General features: G+C 50.6%; 1 protein-coding gene across 1 annotated transcript in view; it reads right to left on the bottom strand.

Annotated features, from left to right (window-relative positions):
* BCKDHB (branched chain keto acid dehydrogenase E1 subunit beta) overlaps positions 1-20520 on the bottom strand; it is a 122198-nt gene that overhangs the window by 42241 nt on the left and 59437 nt on the right. Inside the window, exon 8 of the mRNA XM_009907423.2 lies at positions 11555-11641. Within this exon, the coding sequence (XP_009905725.1) occupies positions 11555-11641 (87 nt within the window). The remainder of the gene's footprint in view (positions 1-11554; positions 11642-20520) is intronic.

The raw sequence follows: 20520 nt of genomic DNA, 5'->3' as shown, positions 1-20520 counted from the left end.
TCCAATCCCCTCTTGAACACCTCCAGGGACGGTGACTCCACCACCTCCCTGGGCAGCACATTCCAATGACGAATGACTCGCTTGGTGAAGAACTTTCTCCTCACCTCCAGCCTAAACTTCCCCTGGCACAGCTTGAGACTGTGTCCTCTTGTTCTGGTGCTGCTTGCCTGGGAGAAGAGACCAATTCCCTCCTGGCTACAACCACCTTTCAGGTAGTTGTAGAGGGCAATGAGGTCACCCCTGAGCCTCCTCTTCTCCAGGCTAAACAACCCCAGCTCCCTCAGCCTCTCCTCACAGGGCTGTGCTCAAGGCCTCTCCCCAACCTTGTTGCCCTTCTCTGGACACCTTCAAGTGTCTTAATGTCCTTCCTAAACTGAGGGGCCCAGAACTGGACACAGGACTCAAGGTGTGGCCTAACCAATGCAGAGTCCAGGGGCACAATGACCTCCCTGCTCCTGCTGGCCACACTATTCCTAATACAGGCCAGGATGCCGTTGGCCACCTGGGCACACTGCTGGCTCATGTTTAGGCAGCTGTCAATCAGCACCCCCAGGTCCCTCTCTGTTTGGCAGCTCTCAGCCACTCTGACCCCAGCCTGTAGCTCTGCATGGGGTTGTTGTGGCCAAAGTACAGCACCTGGCACTTGGACTTGTTGAATGCCATCCTGTTGGACTCCAAGGCCTGACTGCTCTTGCCATCAAAAAATGTTTCCTAATGTCCAGTCTAAACCTACCCAGTCACAGCTTGAGGCAATTCCCTCTTGTTCCATCACTAATTACCTGTGAGAAGAGACCAGCAGCAGCCTCTCCACAACCTCCTTTCAGGCAGATGTAGACAGCAATGAGGTCTCTCCTCAGCCTCCTCTCTTTCACACTAACCATCCCCAGCTCCTTCAGTTGCTCTTCATCAGATTTGTTCTCCAGGCCCTTCACAGCTTCCTTGCCCTCCTCTGCCCTGGCTCCAGCACCTCCACTTCTCTCTTGTGCTGAGATGCCACTCAGCCAGGAACTGAGACTGTCCCCAGGAGGAGCAAGTGTGCCATCCTTATGGCTGGGTGTTTGCTGCCTATCCTTTCTGCTCACAGGAGGATCTCTTATCAGTAGCAAACAAATTCTCTCAACCTGAAATATGAGACTACCCTCATCATTGGAATTATAACAATCACTTTCATTTCTAAGCCCTGTGCAAATATTAGCTATCAGCATATCCTCAAGTAGAAACAATATTTCCTTTTTAGTATATTGAAAAGATTCTTCAGTCTAATATACAGCCTGATACAAGAGAAATCCAGCCTGTACTAGAGCACACTGTAAACCCTTCTCCCTGACAGCAGATACAAGGAAGACTAGGGGGAAAGGAACAAAACCAGAAGTGGGTAGATTCAGGTTGGATGTTAGGAAGAAGTTCTTCCCCATGAGGGTGGTGAGAGACTGGCACAGGTTGCCCAGGGAGGTGGTGGAAGCCTCATGCCTGGAGGTTTTTCAGGCCAGGCTGGATGTGGCTGTGAGCAACCTGCTGTAGTGTGAGGTGTCCCTGCCCATGGCAGGTTGGAACCTGGGGGTTGGAACTGGATGATCCTTCTGAGTCTGTCTTCCAGTACCTGAAGGGGGCCTACAAGATGGATGCAGTGACAGAACAAGGGGCAATGCCTTCAAACTAGAAGAGAGGATTTAGATTGGATATTAGGAACAGGTTCTTTACCATGAGGGTGGTGGAACACTGGAACAGGTTGCCCAGGGAGGTGCTTGTGGCCTCATCCTTGGAGATATTCAAAGTGAACCTCAACAGGGCTCTGGGCAACCTGATCTAGTTGTAGATGCCACTGTTTACTGCAGAGTGGGTTGGACTAGATGACCTTTGGAGGTCCCTTCCAACCCAAACCATTCTATGATTCTTTGATTCTATGGTTCTATGATTCTGTGAGTCTATGGTTCTATGATGGTATGGTTCTATGATGCTATGGCTCTGTGGTTCTATGATATTATGATTCTCTGATGTTATGATTCTATGATGCTATGGTTCTATGATGCTATGATTCTATGATGCTATGATTCTGCTTGGTGCCATGGTTTAGTTGATCAGATGGTGTTGGGTGATAGGTTGGACTTGATGAGCGCAAAGGTCCCTTCCAACCTGGTTAATCTATTCTATTCTATTCTATTCTATTCTATTCTATTCTATTCTATTCTATTCTATTCTATTCCATTCCATTCCATTCCATTCCATTCCATTCCATTCCATTCCATGGTTCTATGATGCTATGATGCTATGATTCTATGGTTCTATGGTTCTATAGTTCTACAGCTCTATGAGCAACCCCACAACTAGGCCATGTCCCAGCACACAGACCCACTCCTGCATGGATGTTGGCATTACCTTCTTCACAGAAGCTGAAGAGACCTCAAGGGGAGCTGCAGATGAATAGGACATTTGATTTTTGCTGTGTCTGGAGAGTGGACTAATTGTCCATGGGAACACTCTGTGCTTACAGAGTCAGGGACTGTGTTTGTCAGTGGAGTTTGACACACTCCACCACAATCTCTGAGCACTCCATTTTCCACCTTGGATGTTGCTTTAGGATTTGGGGGCTGTTTGCTTGATTCAAGAACTGTATTTGGGAGTTTTACACAGCACAGGCAGATCACTGTGTGCCCCCAGCTAGTATTTGGCTATATTCAATTCACTGAATCATTTTGCTCTTCTCAATACTGAATTTAGTCCAGCCTAGAAAAACACAACACTCTCTTGCAGCCTGAACTGACAACAGAGGTCTCTGTTATAACTACAAGAAGGTCTGCCCTGAGCCTCCTCTTCTCCAGGCTAAGCAACCCCAGCTCCCTCAGCCTCTCCTCACAGGGCTGTGCTCCAGACCCCTCCCCAGCCTTGCTGCCCTTCTCAGGACATGCTCAAGTGTCTCAACGTACTTCTTAAATTGTGTGGCCCAGAACTGCACACAGGACTCAAGGTGTGGCCTAACCAGTGCTAAGCACAGGGCACAATGACTTCCATGCTTCTGCTGGCCACACTCTTCCTGATGCAGGCCAGGATGCCCTTGGCCTTCTTGGCCACCTGGGCACACTGCTGGCTCATGTTCAGCTGCTGACAACCACTACCCCCAGGTCCCTTTCTGCCTGGCTGCTCTCCAGCCACTCTGACCCCAGCTTGTAGCTCTGCATGGAGTTGTTGTGGCCAAAGTGCAGCACCTGGCACTTGGACTTGTTGAATGCCATCCTGTTGGACTCTGCCCATCTGTCCAGCCTGGCAAGGTCCCTCTGCAGAGCTCTCCTACCCTCTAACAGATCAACTCCTGTCCCCAGCTTGGTGTCCTCTGCAAACTTAGTGATGATGGACTCAATGCCCTCATCCAGATCATCAATAAAGATATTGAACAGGATGGGGCCCAGCACTGATCCCTGGGGCACACCACTGGTGCCTGGCTGCCAGCTGGCTGTGGCACCATTCACCACCACTCTCTGGGCTCAGCCCTCCAGCCTAACCCAGCACAGAGTGCTGCTGTCCAAGCCAAGGGCTGTGCTGTTCTTAGCCACACAGATATATAACAATATAAATATATATAAAATCAATATATAATAAATATACACATATTAAAATATATCTATAAAGGCTTCAGGATCAGTCACAGCTATCAGAACATGAGACAAGAGGAAAATGAAGAGATTTATTTCCAGACAGAAAGTCAAGCTGGAAGAGACTCCAGGGTAACATCCTGAACAGGTTTTGGCCTCAGTGTGGAGAAAGTACTGGCACCACCCTATGAACAGGCATTGCTTGTTAGATTTTTGCTTCCCTTCTCCCAGGGATGCAGGTTCAGAAAACATACCAGCTGTGCCAGACCAGCACAGCCACCAAATCCCTATGGCTGGGCTCTTAAGCCCCAGGTACTGTGCAGGCACTGTGGCAAGGAGGGGCAAAGGTCTAGGAGAGGACATGCAGCACAGCACAAAGCACAAAGCTTCTTCTATTTACAAAAGAACAGAGAGAAACTCAAACTTGTATTGCTGTGCCCCAGCACTTCAGAAATATCTAAGACACAGAACAGCCCTTACTTGGATAATACTACAGGATCACAGCGGGTGAGGGGCTGGAAGGGACCTCTGGAGATCATCCAGTCCAACCCCCCTGCCAGAGCAGGGCCACAGAATCTTATGCAGGTCACACAGAAACACATCATAGAATCACAGAGTTCTTAGGGTTGGAAGGGACCCTTCCCCAGCTTTGTTGCCCTTCCCTGGACACCTTCCAGCAACTCAACATCTTTCTTGAATTGAGGGGCCTAGAACTGGACACAGGACTCAAGGTGTGGTCTAACAGTGCTGTGCACAGGGCAGAAAGATTTCCCTGCTCCTGCTGGCCACACTATTCCTGATCCAGGCCAGGATGCCATTGGCATTCTTGGCCACCTGGGCACACTGCTGGCTCGTGTTCAGCCTACTGTCAGTCAGTACCCCCAGGTCCCTCTCTGTTTGGCAGCTCTCAGCCACTCTGTCCCCAGCCTGTAGCTCTGCATGGGGTTGCTGTGGCCAAAGTGCAGCACCTGGCACTTGGACTTGTTGAATGCCATCCTCTTGGATGCAGAATGGTCCAGTGTCCTAGAATCCTGATGCTGGGTGTCCCTATCCTGGCCCAAGGGGATGAGGCTGGGGACAGCCCTGGCAAGAGGACACATTTCCCAGACTGGGTGATTGAAGTTCCCCTCCTTGTTGTGGTGCCTCTTGGATCCTTTTCATGTGTGTGTGGAGAAGAGCCTTTTATCACACAGCATCATCTGCTCCTGCTTCCCCTTCTCTTGCCTCATTCCTCTTGGAAAACATCCTGTTTCTCCTTTTTATTAGTAAGGAAAACCAAACCAAACAAAGCCCAACACCAAAGAACCCCAGAGACACAAACCCTGCATTTACATTCTTTCAGATTAGAAGTGATTAAGGCACTGATGATTTCCACACCCAATGCTGCATTAGTTTGGGAGGGACATCTCAGTGGGCCCTTCTCCAGCTGTGCTCCAGCTGCAGTTCTTCAGCAAAATCTAACCCCCAGGAAGGACTAATGGTGTCTGCATTGCATTGATCTGCTGCTCACGTGGGGATACGTGGTGAGTAGTGTGCCCAGGTGGCCAAGAAGGCCAAGGGCATCCTGGCCTGCATCAGGAAGAGTGTGGCCAGCAGGAGCAGGGAAGTCATTCTGCCCTGTGCTCAGCACTGGTTAGGCCACACCTTGAGTCCTGTGTCCAGTTCTGGGCCCCTCAATTCAAGAAAGATGTTGAGATGCTGGAAGGTGTCCAGAGAAGGGCAACAAGGCTGGGGAGGGGTCTGGAGCACAGCCCTGTGAGGAGAGGCTGAGGGAGCTGGGGTTGCTTAGCCTGCAGAAGAGGAGGCTCAGGGGAGACCTTCTTGCTCTCTACAACTCCCTGAAGGGAGGTTGTAGCCAGGTGGGGGTTGGTCTCTTCTCCCAGGCAACCAGCACCAGAACAAGAGGACACAGTCCCAAGCTGTGCCAGGGGAAGTTCAGGCTGGAGGTGAGGAGAAAATTCTTCCCAGCAAGAGATTGGCCACTGGAATGTGCTGCCCAGGGAGGTGGTGGAGTCACCATCCCTGGAGGTGTTCAAAAAGGGTTTGGATGTGGCACTTGGAGCCATGGTTTAGGTAGTCATGAGGTGTTGGGTGACAGGTTGGACTTGATGATCTTTGAGGTATTTCTCAACCTTACTGATTCTATGATTCTATGACTAAAAGTAGAGGTTTTTATCATTTCAGGAAGTTATTCTTTCACATTTTTATCACATTGAAGGTTTGTGGAGGCTTGTTCTGTGTGCACAGCTGAGAAGCCATGCACCTACTAGGCACTCTGCATAGCATCTGCTAAGCTACAAAACTGGGACTTGATGCCCTCTGAGGTCTTTCCCAACCTGGTTGATTCAGGGAAAAAGAATACAATAGAATTAACCAGGCTGGAAGAGACCTTTGAGATCATTCTCTGCTTTAACTTTGAGAAGCAGAGAGGCTGCAGCCCAATGCAAAGCAAAATTCTTTATGTGTAGTCTATTTTTAATGCTTTGTTTCTTTTCTTTGCCCTCCTCATATTTGTATCCCCAAAGCTTCTTACATACACATTCTAGGAATGTTGAAATCAGGCACAGAGAAGCAGTTGGGTCCAGTACAGCATAAAAAGATAGGCAAAGTGTTCAGAGTCCTTGTTAGGAAAGCAGTCTGCAATGGGACAGCCATGTGCCCTGGGGGCCAAGAAAGCCAATGGGATCCAGGGTGCATTCAGAGGAGGGTGCCCAGCAGATCCAGGGAGGGTCTCCTCCCCCTCTACTCTGCCCTGCTGAGACCTCACCTGGAATATTGCATCCAGTTCTGGGCTCCCCAGTTCAAGAGGGACAGGGATCTGCTGGAGAGAGTCCAACAGAGGGCTGCAAGGATGATGAAAGGACTGGAGCACTGTCCTGTGAGGAGAGGCTGAGAGCCCTGGGGCTTAGTCTGGAGAGGAGCAGACTGAGAGGGGATTTGGTAAATGTTCATAAATATCTGAGGGCTGGGGGTCAGGAGGGAGGGGACAGGCTCTGCTCACTTGCACCCTGGGATAGGACAAGGGGCAATGGATATAAACTACAGCACAGGAGGTTCCACCTCAACATGAGGAGGAACTTCTTCACTGGGAGGGTCACAGAGCACTGGGTCAGGCTGCCCAAAGAGGTTGTGGAGCCTCCTTCTCTGGAGACTTTCCAGACCCATCTGGATGCATTCCTGTGTGACCTGTGCTGGATTCTGTGGCCCTACTCTGACAGGGAAGCTGTCAATGATCTCTGGAGGTCCCTTCCAACCCTTAACAGCCTGTGATTCTGTAGTGTATGGTTGGGAGGCTCACATGGGTGTAGAGCTTGTATGCACAGGGCAGGTTTGAAAGCTTGAGGTACACATCAGTATCAGTTGTCTGGAACATTAGGCTTCAGCTTTTCTGAAAGTCCTTTAAACCTTTCTGACCTGTTTTGTATCTGTACTTGCATGCAGGTTTCCCCTTACCTTCACTGCTTTCCCATCCACATCAGTAGCACTGGTTTCTAGAAACATCTAAACTGTTTCCATCGCTGTCTGACCACTGTTTTCTGCTTGTTTTCCTCTCAGAGTAGTTAGATGATAGGAGCAGAGAGGACTGGGATGATGAAATTCACACAATAGAAATCATAGAGTCATAGAATCAATAAGGTTGGAAAAGACCTCAGAGATCATCAAGTCCAACCTGTCACCCAACACCTCCTGACAACTAAACCATGGCTTCAAGTGCCACATCCAATCCCTTTTTGAACACTGCAGAGGATGGTGACTCTACCACTTCCCTGGGCAGCACATTCCAATGGCCAATCTCTCTCTCTGGGAAGAACTTGCTCCTCACCTCAATCCTAAACCTCCCCTGGCACAGCTTGAGACTGTGTCCTCTTGTTCTGGTGCTGGTTGCCTGGGAGAAGAGACCAACCCCCACCTGGCTACAACCTCCCTTCAGGGAGTTGTAGAGAGCAATGAGGTCTCCCCTGAGCCTCCTCTTCTCCAGGCTAAGCAACCCCAGCTCCCTCAGCCTCTCCTCACAGGGCTGTGCTCCAGACCCCTCCCCAGCCTCACTGCCCATCTCTGGACATTCTCAAGTGTCTCAATATCCTTCTTAAATTGAGGAGCCCAGAACTGGACACAGTACTCAAGGTGTTGCCTAACCAGTGCTGAGTACAGTGTCAGAATGACTGCCCTGCTCCTGCTGGCCACACTGTTCCTGATGCAGGCCAGGATGCCCTTGGCCTTCTTGGCCACCTGGGCACCTGGCCTTTTTTCTTCAGTTAAAACACTTGATCTCTGAACAATCATGTTAAGCCCATGCACCTAACACCACTGTGCTGCAAAAACAAAAGCTAAGAGAGTGGTGAAATTCTCTCTTGCTGGATACAAAGCACATTGAGAAGGCCAAACATTGGAGCTTGCAGTTGGCTACAGTTTCCTCTTACACATGGAAGCAATAAGACTTCAATAAAGTGTGTCCATTTGGATTAGGTGCTTAGTTTCCATATTGTTATTCCATCCTTGCTGTGCAGTCTCTTGTCATAGGAACAAGGAGAATAGAAGTACCTAGGCTTATTTTAAAAGTTAGGTGTCACACATTAAGAAGGACATTGAGACACTTGGATGTGTCCAGAGAAGGGCAAGGAGGCTGGGGAGAGGTGTCAAGCACAAACCCTGTGAGGAGAGGCTGAGGGAGCTGGGGTTGCTTAGCCTGGAGAAGAGGAGGCTCAGGGGAGACCTTCTTGCTCTCTACAACTCCCTGAAGGTGGTAGCCAGGTGGGGGTTGGTCTCTTCTCCCAGGCAACCAGCACCAGAACAAGAGGACACAGTCTCAAGCTGTGTCAGAGGAAGTTTAGGCTGGAGGTGAGGAGAAAGTTCTTCTCAGAGAGAGAGATTGGCCATTGGAATGTGCTGCCCAGGGAGGTGGTGGAGTCACCATCCCTGGAGGTGTTCAAGAGGGGATAGGATGTGGCACTTGGTGCCATGGTTTAGTAGTCATGAGGTGTTGGGTGACAGGTTGGACTTGATGATCTCTGAGGTCTTTTACAACCTCATTGATTCTATGATTGCATGACTCTAAACCCTTCATGGTGATGGCCACTTAGAACTGCTGAGGTTGGAAGAGACCTAGAAATATAGAATAGATCCCTTGAATGGTTGGGGCTGGAGGGGATCTTATAAATCATCTAGTTCCAACCCCCCCCTGCCATGGGCAGGGACACCTTCCACTAGCCCAGGTTGCTCCAGGCTTTGTCCAACCTGTCTTTGAACCCCTGCAGGGAGGGGGTATCTACAATCTCCCTGGGCAGCCTGTTCCAGTCTCTCACCACCCTCACTGTAAAGAATTTCTTTCTACCCTCTAGTCTAAATCTCCCTTCCTCCAGCTCTGAGATTATTAGTTCCAAGGAAAAGAGTACAAATGGAAATGATTGGATTTCGCTCATAAACTCCAGGAGAAAACTATACTGAACAGGATTTTGGCTTGGTGTTTTTTTAGCCTATGAGAGATTAAAAGCAGCATTTGGAGAGGATATCAAATAAGATTTATCCTGGGTCAGATACAGAATATTTTCACAGAATCCTAGAATGTTAGGGGTTGGAAGGGACCTCAACAGACCATCCAGTCTAACCTCTCTGCCAGAGCAGGATCACCTAGAGCAGAAAGGGGCTTATTACTGCACTAGGTGGTCAATTAATCACATGGCTCAAACACAAAACAGGAACAGGAAGAAGTGGTGCAGTGAAAACTCTGATATGACTTTGCCCTTTGTAGTGATGTTTCATGTGTGAACTCAGAAGACAGAATTAACCAGGGTGGAAAAGACCTTCCAGATCATCAAGTCCAACCTATCACCCAACACCATCTGATCAACTAAACCATGGCACCAAGTGCCTCATCCAATCCTTTTTTGAACACTCCCAGGGATGGTGACTCCACCACCTCCCTGGGCAGCACATCCCAATGGCCAATCTCTCTTGCTGGGAAAAATTTCTTCCTACCATCCAGCCTAAACATCCCCTGGTGCAGCTTGAGACTGTGTCCTCTTGTTCTGGTGCTGCTTGCCTGGGAGAAGAGACCAACCCCCACCTGGCTACAACCTCCATTCAGGGAGTTGTAGAGAGCAATGAGGTCACCCCTGAGCCTCCTCTTCTGCAGGCTAAGCAACCCCAGCTCCCTCAGCCTCTCCTCACAGGGCTGTGCTCCAGACCCCTCCCCAGCTTTGTTGCCCTTCTCTGGACACCTTCCAGCATCTCAACATCTTTCTTGAATTGAGGGGCCCAGAACTGGACACAGGACTCAAGGTGTGGCCTAACCAGTGCTGAGCACAGGGCAGAATGACTTCCCTGCTCCTGCTGGCCACACTCTTCCTGATGCAGGCCAGGATGCCCTTGGCCTTCTTGGCCACCTGGGCACACTACTCACCACGTATCCCCACGTGAGCAGCAGATCAATGCAATGCAGACACCATTAGTCCTTCCTGGGGGTTAGATTTTGCTGAAGAACTGCAGCTGGAGCACAGCTGGAGAAGGGCCCACTGAGATGTCCCTCCCAAACTAATGCAGCATTGGGTGTGGAAATCATCAGTGCCTTAATCACTTCTAATCTGAAAGAATGTAAATGCAGGGTTTGTGTCTCTGGGGTTCTTTGGTGTTGGGCTTTGTTTGGTTTGGTTTTCCTTACTAATAAAAAGGAGAAACAGGATGTTTTCCAAGAGGAATGAGGCAAGAGAAGGGGAAGCAGGAGCAGATGATGCTGTGTGATAAAAGGCTCTTCTCCACACACACATGAAAAGGATCCAAGAGGCACCACAAGGAGGGGAACTTCAATCACCCAGTCTGGGAAATGTGTCCCTTTGACTTAGCTCTTGCCAGGGCTGTCCCCAGCCTCATCCCCTTGGGCCAGGATAGGCACACCCAGCATCAGGATTCTAGGACACTGGACCATTCTGCATCCAAGAGGATGGCATTCAACAAGTCCAAGTGCCAGGTGCTGCACTTTGGCCACAGCAACCCCATGCAGAGCTACAGGCTGGGGACAGAGTGGCTGAGAGCAGGTAGGCAGAGAGGGACCTGGGGGTACTGATTGACAGTAGGCTGAACATGAGCCTGCAGTGCATACAGGTGGCCAGGAAGGCCAATGGCATCCTGGCCTGCATCAGGAACAGTGTGGCCAGCAGGAGCAGGGAGGTCATTGTGCCCCTGTACTCTGCATTGGTTAGGCCACACCTTGAGTCCTGTGTCCAGTTCTGGGCCCCTCAGTTTAGGAAGGACATTGAGACACTTGAAGGTGTCCAGTGAAGGGCAACAAGGCTGGGGAGAGGCCTTGAGCACAGCTCTGGGAGGAGAGGCTGAGGGAGCTGGGGTTGTTTAGCCTGGAGAAGAGGAGGTTCAGGGGTGACCTCATTGCCCTCTACAACTACCTGAAAGGTGGTTGTAGCCAGGAAGGGGTTGATCTCTTCTCCCAGGCAACCAGCACCAGAACAAGAGAACACAGTCTCAAGCTGTGTCAGAGGAGGTTTAGACTCGAGGTGAGGAGAAAGTTCTTCACTGAGCGAGTCGTTCGCCATTGGAATGTGCTGCCCGGGGAGGTGGTGGAGTCACCATCCCTGGAGGTGTTCAAGAGGGGATTGGATGTGGCACTTGGTGCCATGGTCTAGTTGTGAGGTCTGTGGTGCCAGGTTGGACTCGATGATCTTTGAGGTCTCTTCCAACCTTAGTGATACTGTGAGACTTGGTGCCATGGTCTAGTTGTGAGGTCTGTTGGGACAGGTTGGACTTGATGATCCTTGGGGTCTCTTCCAACCTTGGTGATACTGTGATACTGTGATTACAATATCCTGGGACAAACTGCCTGTGCCCCTGGGACTCTCTTAGCCTCTGCTGGGCTTTTCTTTGTGGTTATACCAATTAACTCTTCCACTCCCTTAAGCTACAACATCTATGTAAATGTACCAAGCCATGCAGAACACTTCAAGATAAAAACTGCTTACCTGAACTGTGGAACTGATTTCAGATGCAAATCCTCCTGTCAAGGGAGCCTCGTGGCTAATCAGCAGTCGCCCAGTCTTCTCCACTGACTGAGGACAAGAAAAACAAACCCCCAGAAGGGTCATCAAATAGCAGCTTCCTGTGATTGCCTACTTGCACTGCTTCTGGAATATATGAACTATGTGAGACCATTAACAGTGTCAAACTGCAGCCATTTCCCCCTTCCCACATTTTCATCATAAGGCTAAATTGAGTAACTAATGGGATTGAAGAATCTCAGGGTGTTAGGGGATGGAAAGGACCTTTGCAGATCTTCAGGTCCAAGCCCCTGCCAGAGCAGGGCCACAGAATCTAGAGCAGAATCAAGGAATCATAGAATCAATAAGGTTGGAATAGACCTCAGAGATCATCAAGTCCAACCTGTCACCCAACACCTTCTGACAACTAAACCATGGCTTCAAGTGCCACATCCAATCCTTTTGTGAACACCTCCAGGGATGGTGACTCCACCACCTCCCTGGGCAGCACATTACAATGGCAAATAACTCTTTCTGGGAAGAACTTTCTCCACACCTCCAACCTAAACTTCCCCTGGCACAGCTTGAGACTGTGTCCTCTTGTTCTGGTGCTGGTTGCCTGGGAGAAGAGACCAACCACCACCACCACAGATCGCACAGGAATGCATCCAGACATAGTTTGAAAGTCTCCAGAGAAGGAGACTCCACAACCTCTCTGGGCAGCCTGTTCCACTGCTCTGGGACCCTCACAGTAAAGAAGTTCTTCCTCATGTTGAGGTGGAACTTCCTGTGCTGTACTTTACATCCATTGGCCCTTGTCCTGTCACAGGGCACAAGTGAGAAGGGATGACTTAATAGTTTAGCCTGGAGAAGATGAGCCTCAGGGGAGACCTTCTTGCTCTCTACAACTCCCTGAAGAGAGGTTGTAGCCAGGTGGGGATTGGGCTCTTCTCCCAGGTAACCAGCACCAGAACAAGGTTGGATGTTAGGAAAAAGTTCTATACAGAGAGAGTGATTGCCCATTGGAATGGGCTGCCTGGGTTGGTGGCGGAGTCACCATCATTGGAGGTGTTCAGGAGAAGACTTGATGGGGTGCTTGGTGCCGTGGGTTAGTTGTTTAGGTGGTGTTGGATGCAATGATCTTGAAGGTCTCTTCCAACCTGGTTTATTCTATGTATTCTGTGTATTCTAAGAGGACACAGTCTTAAGCTGTGCCAGGGGAGGTTTAGGCTGGAGGTCAGGAGAAAGTTCTTCCCAGAGAGAGAGATTGGCCATTGGGATGTGCTGGCCAGGGAGGTGGTGGAGTCACCACCACTGGATGTGTGCAAGAGGGGACTGGATGTGGCACTTGGAGCCATGGTTTAGTTAGTCATGAGGTGTTGGGTGACAGGTTGGACTTGATGATTTCTGAGGTCTTTTCCAACCTTATAGATGCTATGATCCCATGACTCTTTGACATCAGATACCTTTGGTGAGAAACAGGGCAGCAAAGGGATACTTCTCATAAACAAATAGACTTCAGCATTTCATAAGGTGCACAAAAAGGTTTCATGAAGTTCTGAGATGCACATCAGAAGCAAACCCAATCATAATACAGAACAGTGTATGTTAATCTTTCAAGAACAGCTACAGTCTGATCCTTAAGATAAGGACATGGTGTACTGCTGATGTACCATTAGTCATCAGATGGAAAAGCCCAACGCTGTGCTAGCTATCAGATCAGATCTCTCAGTGCTGTGATCTTCAGCTTCACACCTACACCAGCACATTCTCCAGTCAGGCATCTCCATCTTCTCCACATAAAGAAAACATGAAAGGCATTGCCTTAATTATGCAGTTTGCCTTCTGATTCAAGTGGCTTTCTAATTGTTTAGCTTTTCTAGCAGTGACTCAAGCCATGGCTCCAAGTAGCTCCTCTGCAGATGTACTGGCAAGGCACAGGCATACGAACACGATCCATACGCTGCACTGTGAAGTGCTTTGACAGTGTTCAGGGCCAAACAAGACAAGAAGAGGCACTTCAACAGTTATGCAGGCTTCTTCCTTCCATCTCTTTTGCCAGCACTGGAAACCCCTAGCTAAAGTGTAGAGGCATTAACTGCACAATCCATCTGTATAATACATAGGTTGCACTGGTTTGGAAGGGACCCTCAAAGATCATCTGGTCCAGCACCCCTGCAGTCAGCAGGGACACCTCCAACTAGATCAGGCTGCCCAGGGCCACATCAAGTCTGAGCTTGAATGTTCCTTGTGTTCCAGTATTTCACCACTCCCATTGCAAAGAACTTCTTCCTTATGTCCAACCTGTTTAACATCTTTATTGATGACCCGAGTGAAGACACAGAGTGTGTCAGCAGTAAGTTTGCAGATGACACCAAGTTAGGTGTCAGTGCTGATCTGCACCAGGGTAGGGAGTCTCTAGAGAGGGACTTGGAGAGATTGAATCCATTGCCAATGTTAACACAATGAGCTTCAACAAGGCCAAGTGCCAGGTCCTGCACTTGGGGCACAACAAACCCAAGCAAAACTACAGGCCTGGGGCAGTGTGGCTGGAAAGCTGTCTGGCAGAAAGGGACCTGGGGGTGCTAATGGACAAGCAACTGAATAGTAGCCAGCAGTGTGCCCAGGTGGCCAAGAAAGCCAAAGGCATCCTGGCTGTGATCAGCAATGCTGTGTCCAGCAGGAGCAGGGAGAGGATTGCCCCCTGGGACTCAGCTCTGCTGAGGCCACACCTTGAGGGTTGTGTTCAGTTTTGGGCAGATGACACCAAGCTAGGAGCAGACGTTGGTCAGTTAGAGGGCAGAAGGGCACAGCTTGAGACTGTGTCCCCTTGTTCTGGTGCTGGGTGCCTGGGAGAAGAGACCAGCCCCACCTGGCTACAACCTTATGTTCATGTGGAACCTCCTATGCTCCAGCTTGGACCCCTTGCCCTGTCATTGGACATCACTGAGAGAAGCCTGTTTTTGTCCTCCCAACGCTTGCCCTGCACACCCTTGAACAAGTCCAGCACAGAGTTACAGCGCAGGTGATTGAGGGCGTGGAACATCTGCCCCATGAGGAAAGGCTGAGGGAGCTGGGGCTCTTTAGCTTGGAGAAGTGGAGACTGAGGAGTGACCTAATTAATGTTCATAAAGATGTGAAGGCTGAGTGTCAGGAGGAGGGAGCCAGGCTCTTCTCAGTGATGTCTAATGACAGGACAAGGGGCAATGGGCACAAGCTGGAGCACAGGAGGTTTCCACAAGGGAAAACTTGTTTGCTGTGAGGGTGACAGAGCCTTGGAGCAGGCTACCCAGAGAGCTCGTGGAGTCTCCTTCTCTGGAGACATTCAACACCCACCTGGACATGTTCCTGTGTGACCTGCTCCAGGTGATTCTGGACTGGCAGGGAAGTTGGACTGGGTCATTGCTCTCTACAACTACCTGAAAGGTGGTTGTAGCCAGGAAGGGGTTGGTCTCTTCTCCCATGCAACCAGCACCAGAACAAGGGGACACAGTCTCAAGCTGCTCCAGGGGAAGTTTAGGCTGGATGTTAGGAAGACATTCTTCCCAGCTAGAGAGATTGGCTATTGGAATGTGCTGTCCAGGGAGGTGGTGGAGTCACCATCTCTGGAGGTGTTCAAGAGGGGATTGGAGGTGGCACTTGGTGCCATGGTCTAGTCATGAGGTCTGTGGTGCCAGGTTGGACTTGATGATCTTTGAGGTCTCTTCCAACCTTAGTGATACTGTGAGACTGTGATCTTTCGAGGTGCCTTCCAAACCCTATCATTCTGTGATCCTATCTGATTTCCAACTTAATTCAGCTGACTTCAACTTCAAGCTGTTGGTTCCAATAAGAACTTCTGTCTTCTAGATGATGAAACTATCTATTATCACATTTCTGCTCCCCACATGGCGACGCTAAGATTGCGATCGAACGAGCTCCTCACTCTGCTCCCGCTAAGCGAAACAGCCAGAGCTCTAAACCTTTCATCATCCAGCACAGTGCCAACTCCTTCATCATCCTTACAGCCCTACCCTAAATCATCTCCAGTTTGCAATGTCCTCCTCGAAGTCCACCCATCTGGAACCAGCTTTCTGGCCTTTTACTGCCTAATATGGAGCTCATATAACCCCAGTCCCGCGGCGCTTGGACGGATCAGGTCTTTTGGCCACAGCATAACAACGTGAGTCCAGCTTCAGCTGACGACTCCTATTCCCTGTTCCTGGGGAAAAAAGGGCTTTGCCCATCAAGGGTAATTGCTTCCTGGAATAAAGATGGAAATGCAGCATGCATTTATTATTTGAAGATTCAAAGTTATGCTAGGTTATGCTGAAAGAACACATGGTGTGCCTGAACCCAGCTCCCTTGTCTTTATCAGTGCGGCTCTGTTTTATCTCCTTCCTCAGCTGTTTGCTACCTCTTGACTTTCTATCAGGAACACATTTCAATCTTTCCCCTATCTGTGACAGAAATACTAAGAAACAGGTTAAAACCCCAACTCTGCAGGGCCCTGTGGCTGTACTGTTTCCACTCAGCAACACTGCCCTTCTATGCCACACACTTTCAGCCAGGGCAAGACTAAGTCTGGAACGTGGAAGGGCAACAAAGCTGGGGAGGGGTCTGGAGCACAGCCCTGTGAGGAGAGGCTGAGGGAGCTGGGGTTGCTTAGCCTGGGGAAGAAGAGGCTCAGAGGAGACCTTCTTGCTCTCTACAACTCCCTGAGGGTGGTTGTAGCCAGGTGGGGGTTGGTCTCTTCTCCCAGGCACCCAGCACCAGAACAAGAGGACACAGTCTCAAGCTGTACCAGGGGAGGTTTAGGCTGGATGTTAGGACACAGGAACACATCCAGGCAAGTCTTGAATACCTCCACAGAGGGAGAGTCCACAACCTCCCTGGACAGCCTCTTCCAGTGTTCTGTCACCCTCAGAGGGAAGTAATTCTTCCTCCTGTTTCCATGGAACTTCCTCTGCCTCAGCTTCCACCACTGCCCCTTGTGCTGGCATTGGGCATCCCCCAGCAGAGCCTGGCTCCATCTCCTCAGGACTCACCCTTTACATCTTTATAAACATGAATGAGGTCACCTCTCAGTCTCCTCCTCTCCAAGCTACAGAGCCCTCAGCTCCCTCCGTCTCTCCTCGTAAGGAAGATGTTCCACTCCCTTCATCATCCTCGTGGCTCTGTGCTGGACTCTTTCAAGCAGCTCACTGTCTTTCTGCAACTGAGGGGCCCACAACCCAGATGTGGCTTCACCAGGGCAGAGTAGAGGGGGAGAAGAACCTCTCTTGAGTTACTGGTCACAGCCCTTCTAAGCCACCCTAGAATGGCATTGGCCTTCCTGGCCACAAGAGCACATTGCTGTGTAGTTCCAACCCTGCTTGCATTGTCAGAGACACCTTAGTATCATAGTATCAGTCAGGGTTGGAAGGGACCACAAGGATCATCTAGTTCCAACCCCCCTGCCATGGGCAGGGACACCCCACACTACATCAGCCTGGCCAAAGCCTCAGCCAGCCTGGGCTTAAACACCTCCAGGGATGGGGCCCCAACCACCCCCCTGGACAACCCATTCCAGGGCTTCACCACTCTCATGGGGAAGAACTTCCTCCTCACCTCCAGCCTGAATCTCCCCACCTCCAGCTTCATTCCATTCCCCCTAGTCCTATCACTACCTGAGATCCTGAGAAGTCACTCCCCAGCCTTCCACAAGACCAAGTTGCTGAAGGCCCTGTCCAGCCTGGCCTTGAACACCTTCAGGAAGGGGACATCCACAACCTCCCTGTGCAGCCTCTTTCAGTGTCCTGTAACAACCAGGTACTTTTTGCCCTTCTAGAAAGACAAAACCTGCCTCTGTGGCACCATCACCCCACCATGAAATGCCAGAGGATCCCTAATGCCTTTGCAAGAACCATGCTTTCAGACTGGGCTCTGAAGGCTTTCTGAGCTGCACCCCAGTGTGCTGCAGTGAGGCAGCTGAGCACGTTATTTGCAACCTCTCTCACCACTCCCTTCACCCCAGAGTTTCTCTAATCACTTTGCTCTTCAACTCTCAGTTTCTCATGCTGGCCACTCTCTCTTTTTCCTCCAACAGGCATTGATGACAGAAGAAAACAACACAAGTCTGACACTTCCAAGCACTTTGAAATCTAAGTGCTGGCACTACCCAGAGCACTCTGTGACCTTACTTTGAAGAGAACTGACATAAATCAAGAAGTTTGATGGTGAACTGCAGTGCAGACTATTACTCTCCACACATAGCAACAGGGCTACTGCCAGTGGCATCAGCTACATTTCTAACACAGAGACTGCCCTTAAAGAAATTATCTAAGCCAGAATTTAATTCCAAATGACACAGAATTACAGAATGTTAGGGGCTGGAAAGGACTTTGAAAGCTCATCCAGTCCACCCCCCCTGCCAGAGTAGGAGCACCTAGACCCCATGACACAGGAATGCATACAGGTAGGTTTTGAATATCTCCAGAGAGGGAGACCCCACAACCCACCCACCCTGGGCAGCCTGTTCCAGTGCTCTGTCACCTTCACAGGGAAAGCAATTTTCCTCCTGTTTCCATGGAACTTTCTATGCCTCAGCTTCCACCATTGCCCCTTGTGCTGTCATTGGGCATCCCCCAGCAGAGCCTGGCTCCAGCCTCTTGGCACTCACCCTGCACATCTTTATCAACAGCAATGAGGTCACCTCTCAGGCTCCTCCTCTCCAAGCTACAGAGCTCTCAGCTCCCTCAGTCTCTCCTCATACAGATGATCTTCCACTCCCTTCATCATTTTTGTGGCTCTGTGCTGGATTCTTTCAAGCAGTTCCCTGAGCTCCTTCTTTAACTGAGGGGCCCAGAACTGGACACAATATTCCAGATGTGGCCTCACCAGGGCAGAGCAGAGAGGGAGAAGAACCTCTCTTGACCTACTAACCACAGCCCTTCTGATCCACCACAGAATGGCCTTGGCCTTCTTGGCCACAAGAGCACATTGCTGGCTCTTGGTCATCCTTCCATCCACCAGGACCCCCAGGTCCCTTTCCCCTTCACTGCTCTCCAGCAGGGCCATCCTCAACCTATACTGGTGCATGGAGTTGCTCCTTTCCAGGTGCAAGACTCTACCCTAGCCCTTGTTGAACTTCATCAGATTTCTCCCCGCCCAGCTCTCCAGCCTGTCCAAGTCTCACTGAATGGCAGCACAACCCTCCTGTGCCAGCCACTCCACCCAGCTTGGTGTCATCAGCAAGCTTGCTGACAATGCATTCTGTGCCCTCAGCCAGGTCAGTACCTACACAACTGTATCACAATTAATGTGGTGTTGATCAGCATCAAGACATTGTACCTTCACAGAGAAACCAATCAGGCTATGGATGCTACAAGAAACACCCAAACTTGGTATAGCTTCACTAAATGCCTTGAAAAACACTCCTCCCCACCCACCCCCCATGAGGAGAGGAGAGGAGAGGTTCGGAGAGGTTCGGAGAGGTTCGGAGAGGTTCAGAGAGGTTCGGAGAGGTTCGGAGAGGTTCGGAGAGGTTCGGAGAGGAGAGGAGAGGTTCGGAGAGGAGAGGAGAGGTTCGGAGAGGAGAGGAGAGGAGAGGTTCGGAGAGGAGAGGAGAGGAGAGGTTCGGAGAGGAGAGGAGAGGAGAGGTTCGGAGAGGAGAGGTTCGGAGAGGAGAGGTTCGGAGAGGAGAGGTTCGGAGAGGTTCGGAGAGGAGTGGTTTGGAGAGGAGTGGTTCGGAGAGGAGAGGTTCGGAGAGGTTCGGAGAGGAGAGGAGTGGTTCGGAGAGGAGAGGTTCGGAGAGGTTCGGAGAGGAGAGGTTCGGAGAGGAGAGGAGAGGTTCGGAGAGGAGAGGAGAGGTTCGGAGAGGAGAGGTTCGGAGAGGAGAGGTTCGGAGAGGAGAGGTTCGGAGAGGAGAGGTTCGGAGAGGAGAGGTTCGGAGAGGAGAGGTTCGGAGAGGAGAGGTTCAGAGAGGAGAGGAGAGGAGAGGTTCGGAGAGGAGAGGAGAGGTTCAGAGAGGTTCAGAGAGGAGAGGTTCGGAGAGGAGAGGAGAGGTTCGGAGAGGAGAGGTTCGGAGAGGTTCGGAGAGGAGAGGTTCGGAGAGGTTCGGAGAGGAGAGGAGAGGAGAGGTTCGGAGAGGAGAGGTTCGGAGAGGAGAGGTTCGGAGAGGTTCGGAGAGGAGAGGTTCGGAGAGGTTCGGAGAGGAGAGGTTCGGAGAGGTTCGGAGAGGAGAGGTTCGGAGAGGTTCGGAGAGGAGAGGTTCGGAGAGGTTCGGAGAGGTTCGGAGAGGTTCGGAGAGGTTCGGAGAGGAGAGGAGAGGAGAGGAGAGGAGAGGAGAGGAGAGGAGAGGAGAGGGAGCATTTCCCACGGAGAAACACAAAACACAACCTGCCAGATGAATCACTGAGGATTACGTTTACCCAGCACTCCCAGAGCCCTAGGATGACACATCCCAGCTGAACTGAATTGTTGGTGCATGTGGTATGCTGACAATCTTAACAAATGCAGCTTGATTATGTCTCACATTTCCAGACACCATAGAGCTTTACTGGAGTTGTGGGATCTCTGCAAAACCAAAATAGCTCTCTGAGCATCTTGGAGAGCAGCCCTGAAGAAAAGGACCTGGGGGTGCTGGGGGATGAGAAGCTCAACAGGAGCCAGCAGTGAGCACTTGCAGCCCAGAAAGCCAACCAGAGCCTGGGCTGCAGCAAGAGAAGTGTGGCCAGCAGGGCCAGGGAGGTGATTCTCCCCCTCTGTTCCACTCTGGCAAGACCCCACCTGGAGTACTGTGCCCTGTTCTGGAGCCTCTATTGCAGGAAGAATATGGAGGTGCTGGAAGGTGTCCAGAGAAGGGCCACAAGGATGAGCAGAGGGCTGGAGCTGCTCTGCTATGATGACAGACTGAGGGAGTTGGGATGGTTAAGTCTGGAGAAGAGAAGGCTCCAAGGAGACCTTATTGTGGCTTTATAGTATCTGCAGGG

Source organism: Dryobates pubescens, chromosome 6 (genome assembly GCF_014839835.1).
Source record: "Dryobates pubescens isolate bDryPub1 chromosome 6, bDryPub1.pri, whole genome shotgun sequence".
NCBI classification, from domain to species: Eukaryota; Metazoa; Chordata; class Aves; order Piciformes; family Picidae; genus Dryobates; species Dryobates pubescens.
The sequence above is the reverse complement of the archived record's forward strand: the minus strand, read 5'-3'. Positions and strand labels throughout refer to the sequence as shown.